General features: G+C 38.4%; 1 protein-coding gene across 1 annotated transcript; it reads left to right on the forward strand.

Annotated features, from left to right (window-relative positions):
* Positions 1–1,664: 1,664 nt before the first annotated feature.
* CLDN1 (claudin 1) lies at positions 1,665–18,264 on the forward strand. Its single transcript, XM_066241206.1, has 4 exons — positions 1,665–2,135; positions 10,437–10,601; positions 13,279–13,363; positions 15,255–18,264. Exons 1-4 carry the CDS (start codon positions 1,913–1,915, stop codon positions 15,415–15,417), a joined length of 636 nt encoding a protein of 211 aa, XP_066097303.1. The 5' UTR covers positions 1,665–1,912; the 3' UTR covers positions 15,418–18,264.
* The last annotated feature ends 1,522 nt before the right edge of the window (positions 18,265–19,786 follow it).

A 19,786-nucleotide genomic window follows, 5' to 3' on the forward strand; every position in this document is an offset into this window, starting at 1 on the left:
CAGAGAACATCCGTGGGGAACTTAGACATAATTACTGACTTTGGGCCTAGACTCCGAGGACTCAGCCTCGATGTAGCCTTGTCCTACAGAGCTGACTTAGAACCTTCCTGAGGGTCTGGGGAGCCTTCCAGAAGGGCAGCACTCACTTGTTTTAACCTTGCTTACCTGTGATTAACTCTCTTCATCCAGCTCATGTGTTACCCTCTTCATGGCTAGTCTCCAAACCTCTCTGTAGACCTGTCCTTTGGACTTAAGCATTTAAAGGTTATCTGGAGAGAGCTAGCAGAGTGAGGGCTGTGGAGTTGTGGGCTTTTTGCTTTTTTACTTTTATTTATAGACATTTTAGGGCAGTTTTAAGATCACTACAAAATTGAGAAGGAATCCCAGAGATTCGTGTGTGTTCTCTGCCTCCCACACAGACATAACCTCCCTCATTATCAACATCCCCCAAGTGTAGAGTTTTTTTTATTCTTATTTACCCTCTGAACTTCTTTACTGTTCCCTCCTAGTCACAAACTGGCAGCTCTCATAGTAAGTACTGGGGCATATCTTGTGTTCTCCTTACCATGTTTATTCCGACCTCCAAGGTGCTTCTGTTTTTAATAAAACCATAGAAGCTTCTCCTCCCACCACGCTCACACCACACATGAAAAACAGTTGGCAAAACAAGTTAATTATTCCAAACCACAACACCACCTAACTACAGGGAAGGGAGCTCTAGAGGCTCACTGATGGAAACAAAAGGTGGTGGCCATAGCCGATCACGGCAAACCGGTAGCCAGAACCCAAGCTCCCTAACTCCCAGCAAAAGCCTCTTTCTCCCAGGGGGAGAGTTTTTAGATGCTCTCACCTTTGATGGGTAACATCTGATAATTCATTAATGAAACACCTTTGGGGGAGGTGGAGCATGGTCCTGGTTACTCCTATAATGAATTGCTACTCTGAGACAAACTGCTGTGTGGACAAGGCTGGTGTGTGTGTGTGTGTGTGTGTGTGTGTGTGTGTGTGTGTGTGTGTTAGGGAAACTGCATTTACATAGCTATAATAATAGATTAAAGAACATATTTCGGTCAAGTTGGAATGCAGTAGAAAGCAGAGTGGGTTGAGAACCAAGTTCTGGATGTGCTACTAACTTGCTGTGTGATTTTACGGAAATCATGTTTCCTTCCTGGGTCCCAGTTTTCTATTCTATAACAACTTCTTACCATCCTTGCGGAAATAGAGGATTCTAGGAGACCACGTGAAGAGAAGAGGGGGACAGAGGGACGAAAGAAAGGGAGAGAAGTGTGAGGAAAAAGAGGGGAGTGGAAATATAATAGATAGGAAATGCCTTTTAATATGCCAGTGGGAAAAAAAGTTGAAAATGAAACTGTATGTTTCATGAGGGCTCTATTTTTTCAGCATTTGCATTTTTAGTGTTTACACATACATAGCAATTTGAGGGAGAATAAAGATGGAATGAATGGAGATCCTCACGAGAGAAAAAGGAGCTAGGGGAGAAATGACAGGGATCCACTGAGCACTGAGCTCTCTGCTACCTGATCCCATCCAGGTTGTTCCCACATCGCGGCGGGACCTTTCTCCCAGCGAGCCGCCCTGAAACCGCCAGGGGGCGCTGCCCGGCGGCCGGCCCGGGCGGAGGGCGGAGCTGCTTTAAATTGCGGCGTCCTGCAGGTTGGCGTCTCAGTCTCGGAGCCTGGGAGCAGCCGCAGCTTCCTGCACCCCGACTCCAGCGCCTACCCGGACCTGCACCCGGACCTAGAGCTTCTCCCGCGGTAGCGCAGGGAGCAGGACTCCGCGCAATAACTTCCTCTGTGCGGCTCCGCCACCCCCAGGAGCCCCGAGTGAGTGTCTGCAAACTCCGCCTGTTGCACCTGCCACCCCTGAGCCAACTGGGGCGCAAGAGTGTGCCATGGCGAACGCGGGGTTGCAACTGCTGGGTTTCATCCTGGCCTTCCTGGGCTGGATCGGGGCCATCGTCAGCACAGCGATGCCACAGTGGAAGACTCACTCCTATGCGGGCGACAACATCGTGACTGCTCAGTCCATCTATGAGGGGCTGTGGATGTCCTGCGTGTCGCAGAGTACCGGACAGATCCAGTGCAAAGTCTTCGACTCCTTGCTGAATCTGAACAGTGAGTGCATTCCCTTCCCCCACAGCTGTGACCCAAGACCCCACAACCCCCCAATGGCTCCGTTTTAGAGTAGTGGCTGTCAGCTCATTCTGTTAATAATCACATGGTTATCAGTCTTCAGTTGATCAAATCTTCTGATCCTGTGCGCTGTAGAGAGGAAGTAGAGAGAACTGTGGTTTGGGAATAGGGAAACCCAGGACTAAACTCTAGTTTTGCCTCTAATTCCCCGGGTAACACTTTTTCTCCTCCTCTAGGTGGGGTTTCCGTCTTAAATTCCCATGAGAGTGGGGTGGAGATTGAGAGGTGAAGGCTGAACTCGAACTTGAGTTCTTAGGCGTCTCCTGGACGTTCTAAGATTCGGTGTAAAGTGAAGAATGGTTGGGTTTGGTCAAGAGGGTGGTATGTCTTGAAAAGTTTGGAGCCTGGTAGCTTCAACAGTTTATAAAGTTAAATAGATGATCTCAAAGTTTTCTATCAATTTTTTCTTTTTCCAGTCTATCTTTGCTATGACTTCTCAGAAAAAGTCACATTCCCACAGGGAATGCCCCAACATAGTGCTTTTCTCACATTTAAATTTTAATCTTTTGATCCTTTGATATTTAAGATCCCGTAAATGTGGGGGTCTCCTTTGCAACCCTTTGCATGACTTTTTGAGGAAGCCTCTTGAGAGTCCCCTGAAGGTTTTCAAATCAGGGGTCTTCAAAGGAGGCACATTTTGTTATTTTGAAAAGTGAAGGTTGGTGGCAGCTGGGGAAAGGACAAGAAAGAAAAGTTCTAAATAACCCCCCATCATGATATTACAGGAAGAGTGAAGATACTGAAGCAAAATACCATAAAAGAGACACCATTGATGAGAGCAGAAGTCAGCTGGGGGAGGAAGACAGCGAGAGAGGGAGGGAGGGAGGGAGAGAGAGAGAGAGAGAAAGAGAGAGAGAGGGAGAGAGAGAGAGAGAGAGAGAGAGAGACTTCTCTCCAAGTTCCCATCTTCAGCAAAGGAGTTTTCTGTGTAATGGAGGTTTGTTTCTTATTTCTGTCACTTGGGAAAGGATTATGGAGAGAAAAGTATTCCCAAGGAAAATGGGGAGGAGAATGACAGGATCACCTTTTTCCTTTCATTGTTTTTTAAATAAAAGCTTTTGACTGCCTTGTCTAAACCTCATTAAATTTCCACTTACCTAGGTAATAACAGTTTATGGTTGGAGTATCTTCCTTGAAATATTACAGTAGGTGTCATGTAGCATGCATTTGTTACGTCCTTGGACTAACTTGACGGGAAGTTTCTTAGTCTCTGGCTGGATAAACAAGGCTGTCCGCCAGCCCTTTATGGGCTGAGGCTGAGCAGTATTGTCATCAGTCAAGTTTAGTTCATTTGCTTTGTTCACCTCCTTCAAGTGGTTTTATTAAAAGCCATATACTTTAGGATTATTAAATCTGTTCCAAATCTGTTTAAATCCCTTGAACACCTGTGGAATTTGGTTAGTCACTGTGCATGGTGGTTTTGGGTGTAGTCATTTTAGCCTTTCAAAGTTTTATTTTAGGATTTCTTTATACCAGTATCCCCCATGGGAAGATATATACATGAAAGAAAATGGTATTGGGAATTTTGAGTGTCCTGTGGAGGAACTGGCAGATGGAGAAGGTTCTAAGGACAATTCTAGAGCAGTTTCTGATCCTTCTGATCACAGTAGTTTGTTCTGACATGTTTAAATAGGTGTCCCTTTAACTGCCTCAAATGAGCAGTGGAATCAAATTGATTCATGTTGTAAATACTCAAACAGGTCAGCCTTACCTATGATAATGTTAAATGTTATTTATTTATTTACTCTTAGTTGTTATAGCTGTTAGAGGTCTTTAAGTTGTGGTGAAAGAATTAAAGTGTCCTCCTCCTCTCCCCAGTTCATGGTTTGGAGATTTCTACCTTATGACCATATATATGTATGAACTCCAGATTAGATTCCTCTTTTCATTTTATTTCAAGCCAGAGCTTATTCACAATGGGGCTGTGGTCTTTCTCTCAAAACCAATACCCAGAAGAGAGAGCTTTGACTCATAGGTAATCTCCCCAACCTGCCAATGACTCACTGAATGCCTCTGGATGGAGCCCAGAGAACCTGTCTTCCTTTCTCCACCTGAGCAGTGGTGCTCACACCCACCTGATGTACAGACCTGGGGTGGTGATTCATTGGCTGGTGTTGGTATAACTTTGTCACTTCTAAATGTGGACAGGATTATCTGTATGTATCAGTAGTCTTCCTTGTAAAAGGTTGCATTCCTCAAAGTACTTTTAGGTGAAAAGTTTAGCTACAAGTTTCCTAAAATTGAACCTTGTTCTCTCTGCCAGTGGAGCCCACTGGCATCTTAGGATCTAGATACAGGGATTTATCAAGGTTAAATGATAGTGCTAGACATGTTAAGAGCCCTCATTCATCTCCTCTAAGTAGTGTCAGCTGTAAAAAGAATAATTACCTAAGTGTCTAAAGAGATACAGTGCTCTTAAACCAATATAGGAAATGAGAGGGGTTTTTATGTTTGTGTTTGTTTGTTTGTTTGTTTTTTGGTGATTCTTACAAAGCAGTTTATGTAAATGTAAATGAGAAAAATCCTGAGGAAACAAATATTGCACTTTGCATTGTGGTTTTACACTGGCTGAAGCCATTTCAATTCCATCCCAAGTATGTGATGTTTATTGACATGATGACTCCTGACACTGAAAGTTGGAATGTGTAAAGGAGAGTGGCAGATTCAGTTACAGTAGACTTTTCTGGATTAAGTTGTACATCATCTTGCCTTGTTTTGATCCAATTCCCAAAGTTTGGAAAGCCAGTGTCTATTTTATGCGCTTAGTTAATTGCTTCTTCTTGTTTGACTTTAATAGCTAGGGCTGTACAAAGATTGGACTTCCCCAGGAGGCGGCATAGTAGGAGGTGTATAAGCAGAGAAATAAGTAAGCATTTTTTAGGAATGTTGGAAGGAAAATCCAAGCACCAGACAAATGGGCGGTTAGACTAGACTCTCTAAGTCACATCTAACCTTGGGATTCTGTAATTTGTTTATAAGCTCCTCAAACCTGCTCAACTTGCTTTGCATGAATCCACATGTGTGTAGGAGTGCTTAATGAGTATTGGTTGTCAGCAAGGTTTCCCAGCACTCTCACCCTGATGTCAGGCTCAATCAACAAGACAAAATCACTAACTTGGACATACTTTGAAGCATAGGCAGAGAGGAGGGCACCCGACTGCATTATGCCTACTGAACCAAGGGTATTCAAGGAGCCATTATTGTTCAGGTCCATTTCAAGAATTAATTCTGACCACTGGAATAATGAAAAGCAGAACAGAAATCCAGGCTTGAGATAGAAGTTCTTAATTCCTACCCTGATTTTACACTAACTTGTCATGTGTATAATGGTGAGCCACTTGGTCTTTCTGAGCTGTAGTCTTTCCACTAATAATACAGGGCAGAGTTGGGGGAATGAGGAGATGAATCCATCATTCATTTACCCGTTCAACCAACATGAGCTGTCTTGCAGCTGAGATGAAAGCAGCTAAGATGAAATATAAGGTGCTAAAGTTGATTTCTTTCAGTGCCAACAATTTTTGTTACTAACTGCAGTGATTGAAGGGAAAAAGTTAAGTGGCATAAAGGAAATAGAGAAACATAAATTTGATTGTGAGGGAAGGAAAGGAGAGAGGGAAAGAGGGAAGAATGGAGGGAGGTAGAGAGGTAGGGAAGAAGAAAGGACGGAAAAAAAGAAAGGAAGAGAGGAAAACTGCTTAGGACATTTTGAAAAATGGTAAGTCTTGCCTCATCCAAGATCACTTCAGTTTCTTTGCTGGTGTCCTGAGGTCACACCCAGTGGTCAGCAGTTCCTGCATCAATAAAATGGAAATGCTAACAATGAGGACTCTTGAGAAACTTTAAACTTGATTGAAAATGAGATTTAACAAGTGAAAAGGCCATGGGAGTATAGTTCTGTGATGGTCTGTGATGAGCTCATTTAATTGCAGAAGAGAGAGCAGTTTTGTTCTAGTGACCCAATGTTCAGTTCATTGATTTGCCTATTACTTATTAAGCAACCACTGATGCAAAGAGGGACTATGTGACAATGCAGATATACTTCAAATCTATTTTGTTTATGAGATATAGTTCACAGGGTAATAATATAATAATATGGCCATAAATAGCAGGAATAATGTCAAATATTTAAAGAAGATTCTGCTTCTTATATGGTAAGACTTTAGAAAGTTTTAGAAAAAAAATATCTACTTACTTGTCTGTGATTGTCTTGTTATGCTTATGTTGGTTAACTAACTGTAGTAGATCAGTAACTTCTAACTCATTTCTTGTTTTGTAAGTAGAGATAGTTGTATTTTTTTTCAAATTATACTTTTAGGTTGCAAGTGGTAAGAACTTCTTAGGGAGTCTTTAATCTCAAGATTATCAGTCTAGCTAAGTATAATTAAAAGACTGCTTTCTCTATGTATTGCTGAATAATGATGAGAAACAATGGTACGGCTTCTTGAATGTTTGCTAACCATTTTCTCTGCAGACAACTTTAGTCAGTGATAATAGTATTATAGAGATACTTGCAAATTTCAAGGACCAGGAAAACACATATTTGCTTCTAGATTTGATTTAATCAGACTAGCTTCCAGTTAGTTTTCCAAGGCTATATTGTATATATTGTACCTCTTTAGTCCAAAATATTATTTTCTAGCTTTTAAACATTTTTTCAACTTCTCCAATCTGCTGATCATCATTCCACTAGGGGGAAAAAAACCTCTTTAGAAGCTCATTAAATGTATAATTTAAAATTTTAGAAAACTAAAAAAAATAGGTCAGATTAAGCAAAAAAATATGGATTTTTTTCCCCTGTATGAGTTACTAGTTTTTAATGATCTAACTAAGTCTGGCTATATGTAGCAAGGTTTTAGCATCCCCAGTCTCACTAGGGAGGCATTTCTCAGTATTTTCTTCAAAGGTTAAGCTTAAGACGAGAGTATTTTTACCTCGCATATTAGTAGAATTTGTAAAGGATATAGAGACATGTTTTAATTTAAATTCATTGTACACAGATTGCATAACCTTTGTAGTTTGTCAGGTACCATTTTTAGCACTTTGGATGAAAATATGAACAAATATCTGACACGTCATCAAGGAGCTCACAATTATCTATTTTAGATCTCTGGCTTAAAAGACTGCCACAGACCTTAATTTGAAGGAGTCATCTAGTTCCATCTGAAGTTGTGCAATTTAGATTCTATCTGCACATCCCTTATAACTTCTAACACAGTTGCTTACTTTAATTATTCTATCATTACATATGTCCAGCTGGGAAGTTTGTATGCTGCTGTGATTCTTAGCCTTTTATCCTTTGTATTGTTACATCTCCCTCCTGACACCACTATAGTTAAGAGTTCATCCAAATATTTCCAGTGAGTCAAAATGAGATTTTGAGTCTGATGCCCATCTAGTATTGTAAAATACAAAGAAATATCCTTAGTCAATGCACATTAAACCAATCAAGGACATAAAACAAAACAAAACAAAAAAACCCACATTGCTTATAAAATAACACTATCATATTTTTTAAAATGAAACATGATTTTCTTTCTCTGAAGAGTTTAAGACTCCTAACTATGCTTTTTTTTTTTTGAGTCTTCATTATTTTTGTACATTATACAAGCAAGGCATTATTCTATAAAGAAATAAAACATACTAGTCTCTGTCCCCTAGCCCAAAGAGACTTTGTAAAAGAAGTGGAGGAGTTCACTGGGTATGGCATGAATCAAATGTGTTTTCTTTGAGAAATGAGGCAATATTTAGCAATGAACACTGTGAGTCTTAGATAATTCCAGGTGAGAGCAAAGGGAGCTTTGAAGTAGTTCATCCATGTGTGTTGCCTGCCTGGATGGGTTTTACAGACCTGACTCATGAGACAGAGACCTAGTCGACTCCTTGTGAAGAGCAGCTTGTGCTCCAAGTGCTCAGACCGGCTGGGCTGGTAGCCTGCTGTTTTAAGTGCAAACTAGAATGATTATAATGGAAGCTGGGTTTGGTTGGAGGCCCTACAACTCCAACAAAGTGGAAAATTTGGAGGGAGATCAGAGAAAGGAACAAAAGTGATGAATAAAGAATCAGAAAATAGTATTTATGCGAAAACAAAGTGGAAGGAGCTGAGAGCTGTGCATATTTATATGGCTCGCATCGGAAGACTGTTGAGTGAATGTGCTCTCTATACCGTAGGTAAAAATTCCATCACCCCTTCTTTAAGACCCTCCTATGACTTCTGAATATACTTAGAATAAACTCCAAACCCTTTACCGTAGCTGACAAAGCCCTGCCTGATTTAGACCTTTTGCCCAGGTTGCTAAACCCACCTCATTTTACTTCCATCCTCCAGTGGGGTGACCAGCCACCCCGGGTGGTCCAGGATCAGGCATCTTCTCTGGATGCAGGACAGGTAGTTTTAAAACCAAGATAGTCCCAGATAGATGGACCAGAGGTCACCCTATCCTACAGGCACTTGGGTCATCTTTGCAGCTTTCAGCATCTCTTTCAGTATGCCTTTGCTTTAAGTGATTTTTCTTCTGAGTGCAATTTGAAATTTGTGTTGTGCCTAAGAGCTTAGTTACATTTTATTTTCATTTTCCTTCTTAGTAATGATTATCTTTGCAAAAACTATTGGTAAATCAGAAGAAAGGACACACCCTAATGGTGGAGTCCTTGGTACTTTCCTCTTCATACCACAGTGTAGGCAGCTTCAGTTCCTGGTAAACCCATGTTCCGTGGAACGTGTGTTTTGATTATTCAGCAGCTTTTATGCCACCCTGGAAACTTAAGATAATCATGTAGGGAGGGTGCATGGGTGCCCACACACAATTAGGAGGAGGTGGAGATGTCAGGGGAGGAGGGGTGTGTCTTTGGTTTGCTTTTTAATTCAATCAAGTAAAAGTGTATCATGGCTTCCAAAATATCTCTCAAATACAGTAAAAATAAAATTTTTTGATACTTCTTAGATAGAGGTTGCTCTCACAGGTCAATTATGGCAGGGATGGAAATATTTTAAAAAATAAAATTTGATGTTTTAGATAATCTTAAATTCTCAACCCTGAAACTACTAAGATTGAGGCTAGGTCAAAATTAGACAGTGAGATATAAGACATTTCTATCACATCAGCCACTTTTGAAGAGCATCAAGAAGTCAGTTCTAATTCTCTGGTTAGAGATACCATCATTCACGGTTTACATAATAGAACATGGTCCCAAAGAATAATCAGTAGCCTATGGAAGACAGCCTGGTTTATTACAATGTAAATAACATTTATATATGTAGAAATACTGGTCACATGTTAGCACTGTCAATAAGATAATGATCTATATGTGAAGGAGGAAATAAATCTAGACTTAACCAAACTCATCTCATCAGCAAAATTTCAGTTTGTTTTCTTTAAGTCTGTGTCTTTATGTCACAATGATGGTCTCAGGTTTTTACACTTTAAGAAACATTCTGGCGTAACCTCTGAAACCTGCCCTTAACTGTTTGATCATGATTTAAGATGCAGTGGCAATAACAGGAATTTAGAAAATTAGTGGTATCCTGAGAAACACTACATTGAATTATTGTATATTTGACAGCATGACAATTGAAAAAGTCTTAAAAACTGATGGTGTCTCTGAATATAAATCAACCATGTTCTAAAGTAACATTGCAAAGATTGTTTAGTTTTGGTCTAAGAAAAATGGCTTTCATATCCTCCACTCACCCAGTCACTGGAGATACAAATGCTGTTTATTAAGCCATGATAACCTTTAAGAATCATCTTTTATCTTTCAAATTAACCCTTTTTATTTTTTTAACTTGATAACTGAGGTATAAAGCTGTTGACTCTTACCAAGATGTATTGTAAACCATTTTAATTATAAATGGTTTAGCATTAAGGATAATACATATGATTGTATTTTAGAATTAAAATACTCCATTAGTAAGGATTAAAGATGTATTAGATCAGCTAAACCGATTCAACCACATAATTAATTATTTTTCCAGAGGAATTTGAATTGAATGTTGAAAACATAAAATGTTAGAGCCTAAGGATTTCTTATTCATTATCTAGCCAGTTGTTTGTTTTTTGGAAAATAAACTATCTTGGTAACCTACAGAAACGGCACCAGAACTGGGGTCTTCTGACTCGTAGTTTAATATTTTTTTCTTTCAAACAACATTGAAATATACTCGGTCTGCCAGCACTCCTCTCTTGTTGGTCTAGTCATGATGATTTTTTACATATTTTCTGCCAGGCACTTTGCAAGCAACCCGCGCCTTGATGGTGGTTGGCATCCTGCTGGGACTGATAGCTATCCTTGTGGCCACTGTTGGCATGAAGTGTATGAAGTGTCTGGAAGACGATGAGGTCCAGAAAATGCGGATGGCTGTCACTGGGGGCGTGATATTTCTTATTGCAGGTAAGAGAGGTCCTGCCCCTTTTCTGAACTGTTTCTGACATGGTTTAAGATCTAGTTTTTCCATTTCCTTAGATGATATTGAATTTCTTGCACCTGAATTGATTTATTTCAGTCCCTTGAAAACCTGAAGACATAGAAACCTTAAGTCCTGCTGACTTTCACATTCTTAAAGACAAACCCAATGAAAATTTGAGATCTGTGCTCCTAGTGGACAGGTCTGTTCTTTGAGGTTTCAGGTGCCAATGGTTTATTAAAACCAGTTCCCCCAGGTGAAGAGAGCTATATCCTATCTGTCAAACACTAAAGAACAATTCTATTTACATAGAAAATTTCTGTGGCGTCCCCACAGACAATATGTGGCAAAGATGGGGAGTAGTGAGAGAGAACATAAAGAATGTGTGAATCATACAGCTGTATCAGGAATGGGTGGAATTGGGATTATTGGAGAAAAATGAAAATATTGTTTAGGTGGGAAAATCTGATTCCAAAATAAACAGGATGTACCCATAGATCAGGGAAGACAATGGCCAGTTGGAGTGGAGGTAGAATGTTGGAATAGTAAGAAACTAGGTTACATTAATTAAGAATGAAAACAATTCAGAAAGGCCTTGGGGACAAAAATAACAACAACAACAACAAAACAGCCCATATGTATTTGTTGCTTTATTGAAGTATTGATTGATGAGTTAGACCCGTAACCTTTGAGAAAATGAGAGCCAGAAAAAGACACGGCAGTTCCATGTTAGTGTTATAATGCTTATTTTAAATAAGATTGCATGTGTATGTACAATAATATTTTACATATATATATAGCCTATTTTTGAAATATACTATTATATACTATAATATATATATAGTATTCTATTGTCTTTGAAAATGACACCAATGATCTAATCTACCAATAGGGAAAACTAGACTTGGACTTTCTTTTCTCATTTTCTCTTTGACAAAAAACCTAGTAGGGGCCTTTGTCCCAGTATAATATGTGGATTTAATCAATAATAAAGAGTGCCCGTGACTTTGCTAAAGATTGATTCAAGTCACCTCTCTTTCACTTTATCCAAATTAGCTCAAATCCACCCCCAAACACATCTTCAAAAAACATGGATGGTGCTTTCTTCTCAAAAGTTTAATTTCACATCAAAGGCTATGAAGAGATGAATCACATTGCACCCTTCCTTTGCTCACCTTCTTGTAACTCCCTTAAGGGACACTCCCAGTTCAGTTTAAGAGATTTCCTAGGGAATGAGGATTGAAGTTTCAGAGTGTTCTCATGCTGCAGCTGAGCAGCCCAAAGCACTAGTGTTTTCTGCCAAGGATCACAGGCAATTAGCCTGGACCACTTTTTCTTTCTTCCTTTTCTTTTCTTTTCTTTTCTTTCTTTCTTTCTTTCTTTCTTTCTTTCTTTCTTTCTTTCTTTCTTTCTTTCTTTCGTCTCTTTCTTTCGTCTCTTTCTTTCTTTTTTTTTAATTTATTTATTTTTTACAGAGACAGACAGTGAGTCAGAGAGAGGGATAGACAGACAGGAACGGAGAGAGATGAGAAGCATCAATCATTAGTTTTTCATTGCATGTTGCAACACCTTAGTTGTTCATTGACTGCTTTCCCATAAGTGCCTTGACCGTGGGCCTTCAGTAGACTGAGTAACCTCTTGCTGGAGCCAGCAATCTTGAGTTCAAGCTGGTGAGTTTTTGCTCAAACCAGATAGATGAGCCCACGGTCAAGCTGGCGACCTCCGGGTCCCAAACCCGGGTCCTCTGCATCCCAGTCCTACGCTCTATCCACTGCGCCACCGCCTGGTCAGGCTTTTCTTTCTTTCTTTATTTCTTTTTGAGGGTAAGAAGGATGGAGCATTTTAAGACTTAATCTGTCTATATTGACGGTTCCTTAGAATTACTATAAAAGAAAGTTATTTAATTTCTTTGGATTAGAAAAATCAAGCTATTTTATACTTCTTTCAGATGATGGAATGAATTATTTTGACTGAGTAGTTTCTTTGGCATTACTGAAATATGAAATGCATGGAAAATTGAGAGTGTGCTGCATGGATTTTTCTGATGTGGCTTCTTAGCAGATCTCCCAGCGATGCCTGGCTGGTCTGGCCAGTGCAGCAGTAGGAGCTTTGGTGCTCTGGTCCATTCTGAGACAGGTCCTGCTCTTCCCTGCTGTCTAGCTGCTTACTTTCCTTCTGATCCTACAGAAATGTAATTTTGAGCTTTGGTCAAGAAGACTGTAGAAAAGTTTTCATGTTCCTTTTTTCAGGTGACTCATCTATAGTAATAAGAATATCAGTTTTATCAAAAATAGTTTGGTACACTAATGTATAAAAATATTTTTTGAAGATCTTAAATGACATAAACCTGCTGAATTGTTTCCAAAAATGTTTTATTTGTGCCAGTGACCTTGAATTATAAATGAGTAAGATGACAGAGTAAAAACTATGCCTAACTGTGACCTAATATTTTTGTCCGTCTTAACAGAATACTTGGAAAAAATTATGTCTGAATTTCTAATCTCCCTAAATTAAAATTGTCTGACTTAAAATTGACTAAATTAAAAAAGGCAGCACCATTGATGAGCTTTAATTCTTGTCAAATCCTTATTAAATGTAATGGGCTCTATACTTCTGCTCAGTGTTCTGTAGTGATTAACAGTCTTTTGTTTTGAATTTCTCTAGGTCTGGCTATTTTAGTCGCCACAGCATGGTATGGCAATAGAATTGTTCAAGAATTCTATGACCCCATGACCCCAGTGAATGCCAGGTAATGCTATTCACGTGTAAAACAGCTTGTTTTCTGAGAAAATACCCTTTTATGGTCTGTAAAGTCCAGCTGGTGCCACAGCTTCCCAGATTTGCTTTCCAGAATATTATGTCAGACTTGAAAATTATTTGAATGGCCTGTGACTCATGTTAAAATGAGTTTGATAATTGTTTTAACAGCCTATATTGATGACAGAATGTGTTTAAAATAGAAAAGTTCCAAGCTTTATTCTTTGCAACTGTGTACTGGGCCTTTTCTTTCTTTCTATTCTTTTTTATATTGATAAAAATATTAATGGATCGGAAATGTACTTTTTGCAGTATATTGTGATACTTATAATACATGTGATTATTTTGATTATTTGTTACTAACAGCTTCTGATTGAAAAAATGTGGTACTACTCTGGCTTAATAAATGATACTTCATTCTTAATGGTTTAAATTTACTTATGAAAAAAATAAGTTGTGATACTACTTTAAAATTTTATGTTCTATCACAACTATAAAATTGACTTGCCAAAGGTCACCTTTCTTAATATTACAAGTTGTGGAAGTTCAAGGGCTGATTCTTGGCTCTCATGTAATGACACTCTTTGATCAGGGACAAGGCTCTTTGTCTCACTGTGTTCATGTCTTTAAAGCCTAATAACTACATTCAGAGTCAGGATGTTAAGATATAATTATTGTTTGTTGAGTACTAGGATGATGAGATGAAAAAAAGCCAGTAGTTGGATAGATAAGGTGTGATTTATTTATATAATCACCCACGTACAAGAGAACCCATACCGCAATGATTGTGTTTGAGCCCTTCTCATAAGGTTTACAATGTAGGGACACAAACTGCTGGAGGTCAGTAGGCTCAATTTTACGAGTAATGGATGTGACAGCACTTTATAAATTGCTAGGCACTGTACACATGTCCTTTTCATTGTCTCAGGTGATCCCGAAAGTATTCCAGTAAGGCATATGGAATTAATCCTGCTTTAAGGAAAGGAGAAACTGAGGTTGAGAAGTGAAATTACTAGCACACAATTGCAGCAGTTGAGAGTTTGCTTCTGGATCCAAACTCAGGCTTTCTAACTTTAGATCTAGCTTTCTCTACTTTTGTTGTCCACAGTCAGTCATAGATCCTCCCCTCAGGAGTCTGGCTTAACACATCTATGTTGTTTAGCTTAATCTAGAATGCTCCATGGGCTGCTTAGAAGGCTTTATTACAGGGGAGGTGGGTGGGTAGAGAGGGGAGAATAGAGGGACAAATATACAGTGACAGATAACAATTTGACTTTGGATAGTGGGTATACAACATAAGTGTCAGTTCAAATGCTACAGAAATATTTACCTAAAACCCATGTACTCTTATTCATCAATGTCACCCCATTAAATATAATTTTCTAAATAAAATAACATTTAAAAAAAGAAGGCTTTATTACAAAACCATAAATTTCAGGTTTCAATGTATACAGTGACCTGGGATCAACTATGAAACACTAACAGTCTAGCACTCTAGCAGTTTCTGTATAGAATATGGTTGATACTTGGAGATTGCATGACTGGGTAAATTTTAGCTTAGGAATCATAGTTCAATCCTGACTTCTACAGTATATAAACATGCTTTACAAGTCTCCTACACATGGAAAAGTCTTTGGAAATATTTGTGTAATTAACCTGGTGTTGCGTGCCCTATTGCCTGATCTACTGTTGCACATTGTCAACAATTGCCAGGTAAACATTTTTGTGTGGGCGATCACAAACCTGAAAGTACTTCCCCCAGTAATCATGGAGAATTGTTTTCAGTGGGAAAAAATATATTTATATATGTAATGAGATTTCTAGTTATATCATAAAATTTTCCAATGATTCATTGATTAGGCAAATGCATTTTTCCCTTTTAGGTATGAATTTGGTTCAGCTCTCTTCATCGGCTGGGCTGCTGCTTCTCTCTGCCTTCTGGGAGGTGCCCTACTTTGCTGCTCCTGTCCTCGAAAAACAACATCTTACCCAACACCACGGCCCTATCCAAAGCCTGCCCCTTCCAGTGGGAAAGACTACGTGTGATACAGAAGCTAAAGGAGACAACTCGGCGATCAATAGAAGATGGACATTGAAATGCTATCATTGACTTTAAGACCTTAAACTTTGATGATTGTAGTCTGAACTGTGGTATTATAAAAAAACAAAACATATTTTTTTAAATACCCATTGCTAAAAATGACTTAGTCTTATTTTATCTCCTTTCCTTAATATGGAAGGGAAGCCTTGTCCATATGTATTACTGCTTCCCACTGAGTGATCATCTCAGATGTGGGGAGGGGTGCTCCTTAATTATAGATATTGTATATAGACATGTTTTTCTATAAAATATTAGGTAGTAAAATCTCTTCTATGGATATCAACATACTTAAAACATATCTAAAAATATATCTATATATAGAAATATATAGAGATATATATATGTCTATGTTGATTAAACAAGTAGTTTATTTGGCATATGTCTCTTCTTTCTATATGTACACATATAATAGGTCAAATATCATTTACCCTCCTTCATTAGCTTTTAGTGTCTTTGATATAGAGCCAACCTACTAAAATTCTTTCAGTTCTTCACATGTGCCCTTTTCATATGCTTATTTTGCCTTTTCTCTATGATCTTTTGGCACTTGCTCTGTCATCAGTTTATCATTCTTCATGCCATTATATATATATATTTTTTATTAAGTTGGGCTTAACCTTTGAATCTAATACAGTTCCTAAGGATACTATTTAATTTCTAAAACCAGTAAGACTGTCTTACAACTCAGAGCTTTGGGGGCAAATCTTTCTGCATAGCCATATAACATATTCTTGTTGATCTTCCACCTCATCTCTGTACTCTGACCTGTAACACTTGTTTGCTTGACAATATTTGTCTTTTTGAGTAGCTGTATGCTGCTTTCCCAAGTGTTGTGACACAATTTTATTGATTGAAATGTTAAGCTACTTATTACAGTTGTGTCCCTCCAAACTACCTTTTTTATTTTTTCTCCCTACTCAGGTTTATGGTTTCTCCTATGTAATTATTATATAGTTTACCTCTTCCCAGATAGGTATGGTTTGTTTGCATGAAGTGCTAGATTTCTTGTAATGATAATCTGGTGACAGATATTCTCTCTGTAGCTATAAGTGAGTCACTTGTTTTTTCTCTTTTTCTATCTGTCAAATTGAGATAATGATACCTGACTAGCTGGTGGAGGTAGTGTGAGTATTAATTAGTTGGTATTATGCTCATTCTTTGAACATGAAATATGCCTAAGTAGTGTTTCTACTTGCTCAGTTGGCTGTTAGAACTCATTGAACCAAACTTACACATACACCTTCATATTGTTTGTACCTTCCTTTTTCCCTCCAGTCCATTTCTTTTCCTTCAGTTGTGCCAATTACGTGGTGTTCTGTTCAATTTTAATAATTGCTCCTAGTTTTCCAGTCTGGAAAATACTACTTTACTCGAGCAAAATGATGTAATGAAAAGGGTGTTGGTGTCTGGAGACCTGATTTGAGTATTGGTGCTATCAATTACTGTCTGAGTTTGGGCACGGTTCTTGGCTGGCCTAGATTTATTGTATCATCTGTAAAAAAGGGATTGTAATTCCTGACCTGCCTACCTCACAGGGCTTTAAAGAGGATCTAGTGAGATAGAATATGTGCAGATAGGGTTTGTAAGGTAAAAAGTACTATAATAGAGGAAAGAACTAAGAAATTTAAGTGCATAGATTGGGATTACTTTTCAAATGACTGAAAAGAGAGCAATTTTAAGGACTGGGTTGCTTGCCTTAGCCAGTCTCTCAATCAATGAGACACTACAGTGAAATTCAACTTATTAAATGAGGAGGATTATGAGGAGGTCAGTTTCTTCAATCAGTATGGCCTGATGCTTTCTGTAGCTAAAATTTTCTCCTCTTAAGAATGTAGAATTGACCTAAAACAAGTATGCAGATATAATGGGTAAAATAGAAGTGTGTTGGCAAAGCCAAAGTATGGAATATTTTTTGAATTATAACAACTTGCAAGGACCCTGGCTGGTTTGCTCAGTGGTAGAGCATCAGCCCAGTATGTGGAAGTCCCAGGTTCAATTCCTGTTCAGGGCATACAGGAGAAGCAACCATCTGCTTCTCCACTCCTCCCCCTTCCCCTTCTCTATCTCTTTCTCTCTCTTCCACTCCCACAGCCTTGGCTCGAATGGTTCAAGCAAGTTGGCCCTGGGTGCTGAGGATGGCTTCATGGCCTCACCTCAGGTGCTGAAATAGCTTGGTTGCTGAACAATGGAGCAGCAGCCCCAGATGGGCAGAAAATTTTCCTGTAGGGGGCTTGCCAGGTGGATCCTGGTCAGGGCACACACAGGAGTCTGTCTCTCTATCTCCCCACCTCTAAGTAAAAGGAAAAAAAGTTTAAAAAGATAACCTGCAAGGATATTCAAAGTGGATATCTGTTAAGTATTGCCTTCAGAGGTGTTGCTGTTAGCTAGTAGCACACACTGCTAAGATAGTTTGGGAATGGTAATTCATAATAAAAACCACAAGGGAAAGTTATTCAAAAGATTGCATCATATGAAGATTTGAACCTAGTAAATTTTAGTGTCTTCCAAACCTGAGTCTATACTATGCTTCTGGAAGGTATAATTCAAAGAGCCTTTTACATAAATCCTAGTAACATGCGTAAATGCAGGTGGTTTACCAGTTGCTGAACTCTTTAAATAAATCTATAATCCAAAATGACCAACAAAATTATTAAACCAGAATTTAGTCAATTTTGATATTTTTGTATTCTGCTACTGTATCTGGAAATAGACCAAATAGATATTTGGGGATTTTGTAATGGGAATTTGTATAAAGCATTATTCTTTTTCAATAAATTGTTTTTTAAATAAAAGCATAGATCCTTGGCTTGTTTTTCTAATCATTATTTCAAGATTTTAATGGGTAGTAAGAAGTTGTTAAATCTGGATATTACCTTAAAGTAGAGTGAACATGTTTTGCTAATTAACTGGGTATGAACTGTGAGATTAAAAAAAAAAAAAAGAGTCAAAGATGACTCCAAGCATTGGGTTGGGGCAAACAATTGATGTGAGAGAGCTACCAAGAACCCAGAGAGGGAAGAGAAGATGACTTGGGGTAGAATTTGACTCACTCTGTTCCTAAGAACCTCTGGGTCATCTCTCAAATATCTGAGTGACTCCTCCTAGTCGAATGCCCTATTTCTCTCTTGGTGAGAGCTCTTTCATTATCAAAGCTGGTGATAGGAGAGAATACCAGAAGTTATTTAATTTTCTTCATCTATCAAAAGGGAACATATTGTAATGAAAGACTCAATGATAAAATAACCAACTGTGAAAGCACTCTGCAAGTTTAAGATGACTATTCCTCACAAGGTGGAAGGGTGAAAGAGATTCATTATTGCTTTTGTAATGAATACAGTCAAAACTACCTCTTAGGAAAGCAAGTGACAAAACATATTCACTGGTTACCTAAAAATATCAATAATTGAGAGAGACTTAATTACAGCCTCTCCTGGGCAATTTTCACATTAAAGGGACAGGTTTGTAAAGAGAGGACGGTAGCTCTAGTGAACTCGCAGGCATCAGCATGATAGGTGAGAGACTAAGATTATTGTCAGATTGATTTGAATTCTTCTCAAATGAATCAGATACACCAGAATCTTCACTCTCCACAGATTTAAATCTTTGAAGATAGAGCCTGGGCCAAGGAGGTCAGTGTAGCTGGAATGGATTAAGCTAGAAAGATAACAATAGGAGGGGAAAACATAAAAAGAAGAAGAATCTTAATTGTATAGAGCATAATGGACCATTGTAAGGACTTCATTTTTCTTTCAGTAAAAGTTTTGAGCAGAGGAGACACAGATCTAAATTATAATGTAATAGACTTGGTTTTGTCTGTTGTGTTGAGAATAGACCTATAAGAGGGCAAGGAGAGAAGCAGAGAGTTCAGAGAGAAATTATACAAAAATGCTGCCAAGAGATAGTTTGGTGATAGCAATGGGTAGGAAGAAGTTGTTAAATCTTAATATTACTTTAAAGTAGAGAGAACATGTTTGCAAATTAACTGGATATAAAGTGTGAGATTACAAAAAAGTAAAAAATTACTCCAAGATTTTGGGCCTGAGCAATTGATGGGAGAAAGCTACTAACAGCAAGAGAGGGAAGACTGGGGGAGCAGGTCTGAAAGAGAAAATTGGAAGTTACACTTTGGACACGTTAAGTTTAAAATGCTTAGTGCATATCCAAGAAGAGATGTTCAGTAGGCACTAGGGAAAAAGAAAACAAAGCAAAACAAAAATAAAGAGAAAGAAAAACAAAACAGAAACGTAGAGAACTGAAATGAAGAGAGTTTTCAAGAAAAGAGAGTAATAAAACAGTTTCACATGATTTATCAAG

This window comes from Saccopteryx bilineata, chromosome 8 (assembly GCF_036850765.1).
Source record: "Saccopteryx bilineata isolate mSacBil1 chromosome 8, mSacBil1_pri_phased_curated, whole genome shotgun sequence".
NCBI lineage: Eukaryota > Metazoa > Chordata > Mammalia > Chiroptera > Emballonuridae > Saccopteryx > Saccopteryx bilineata.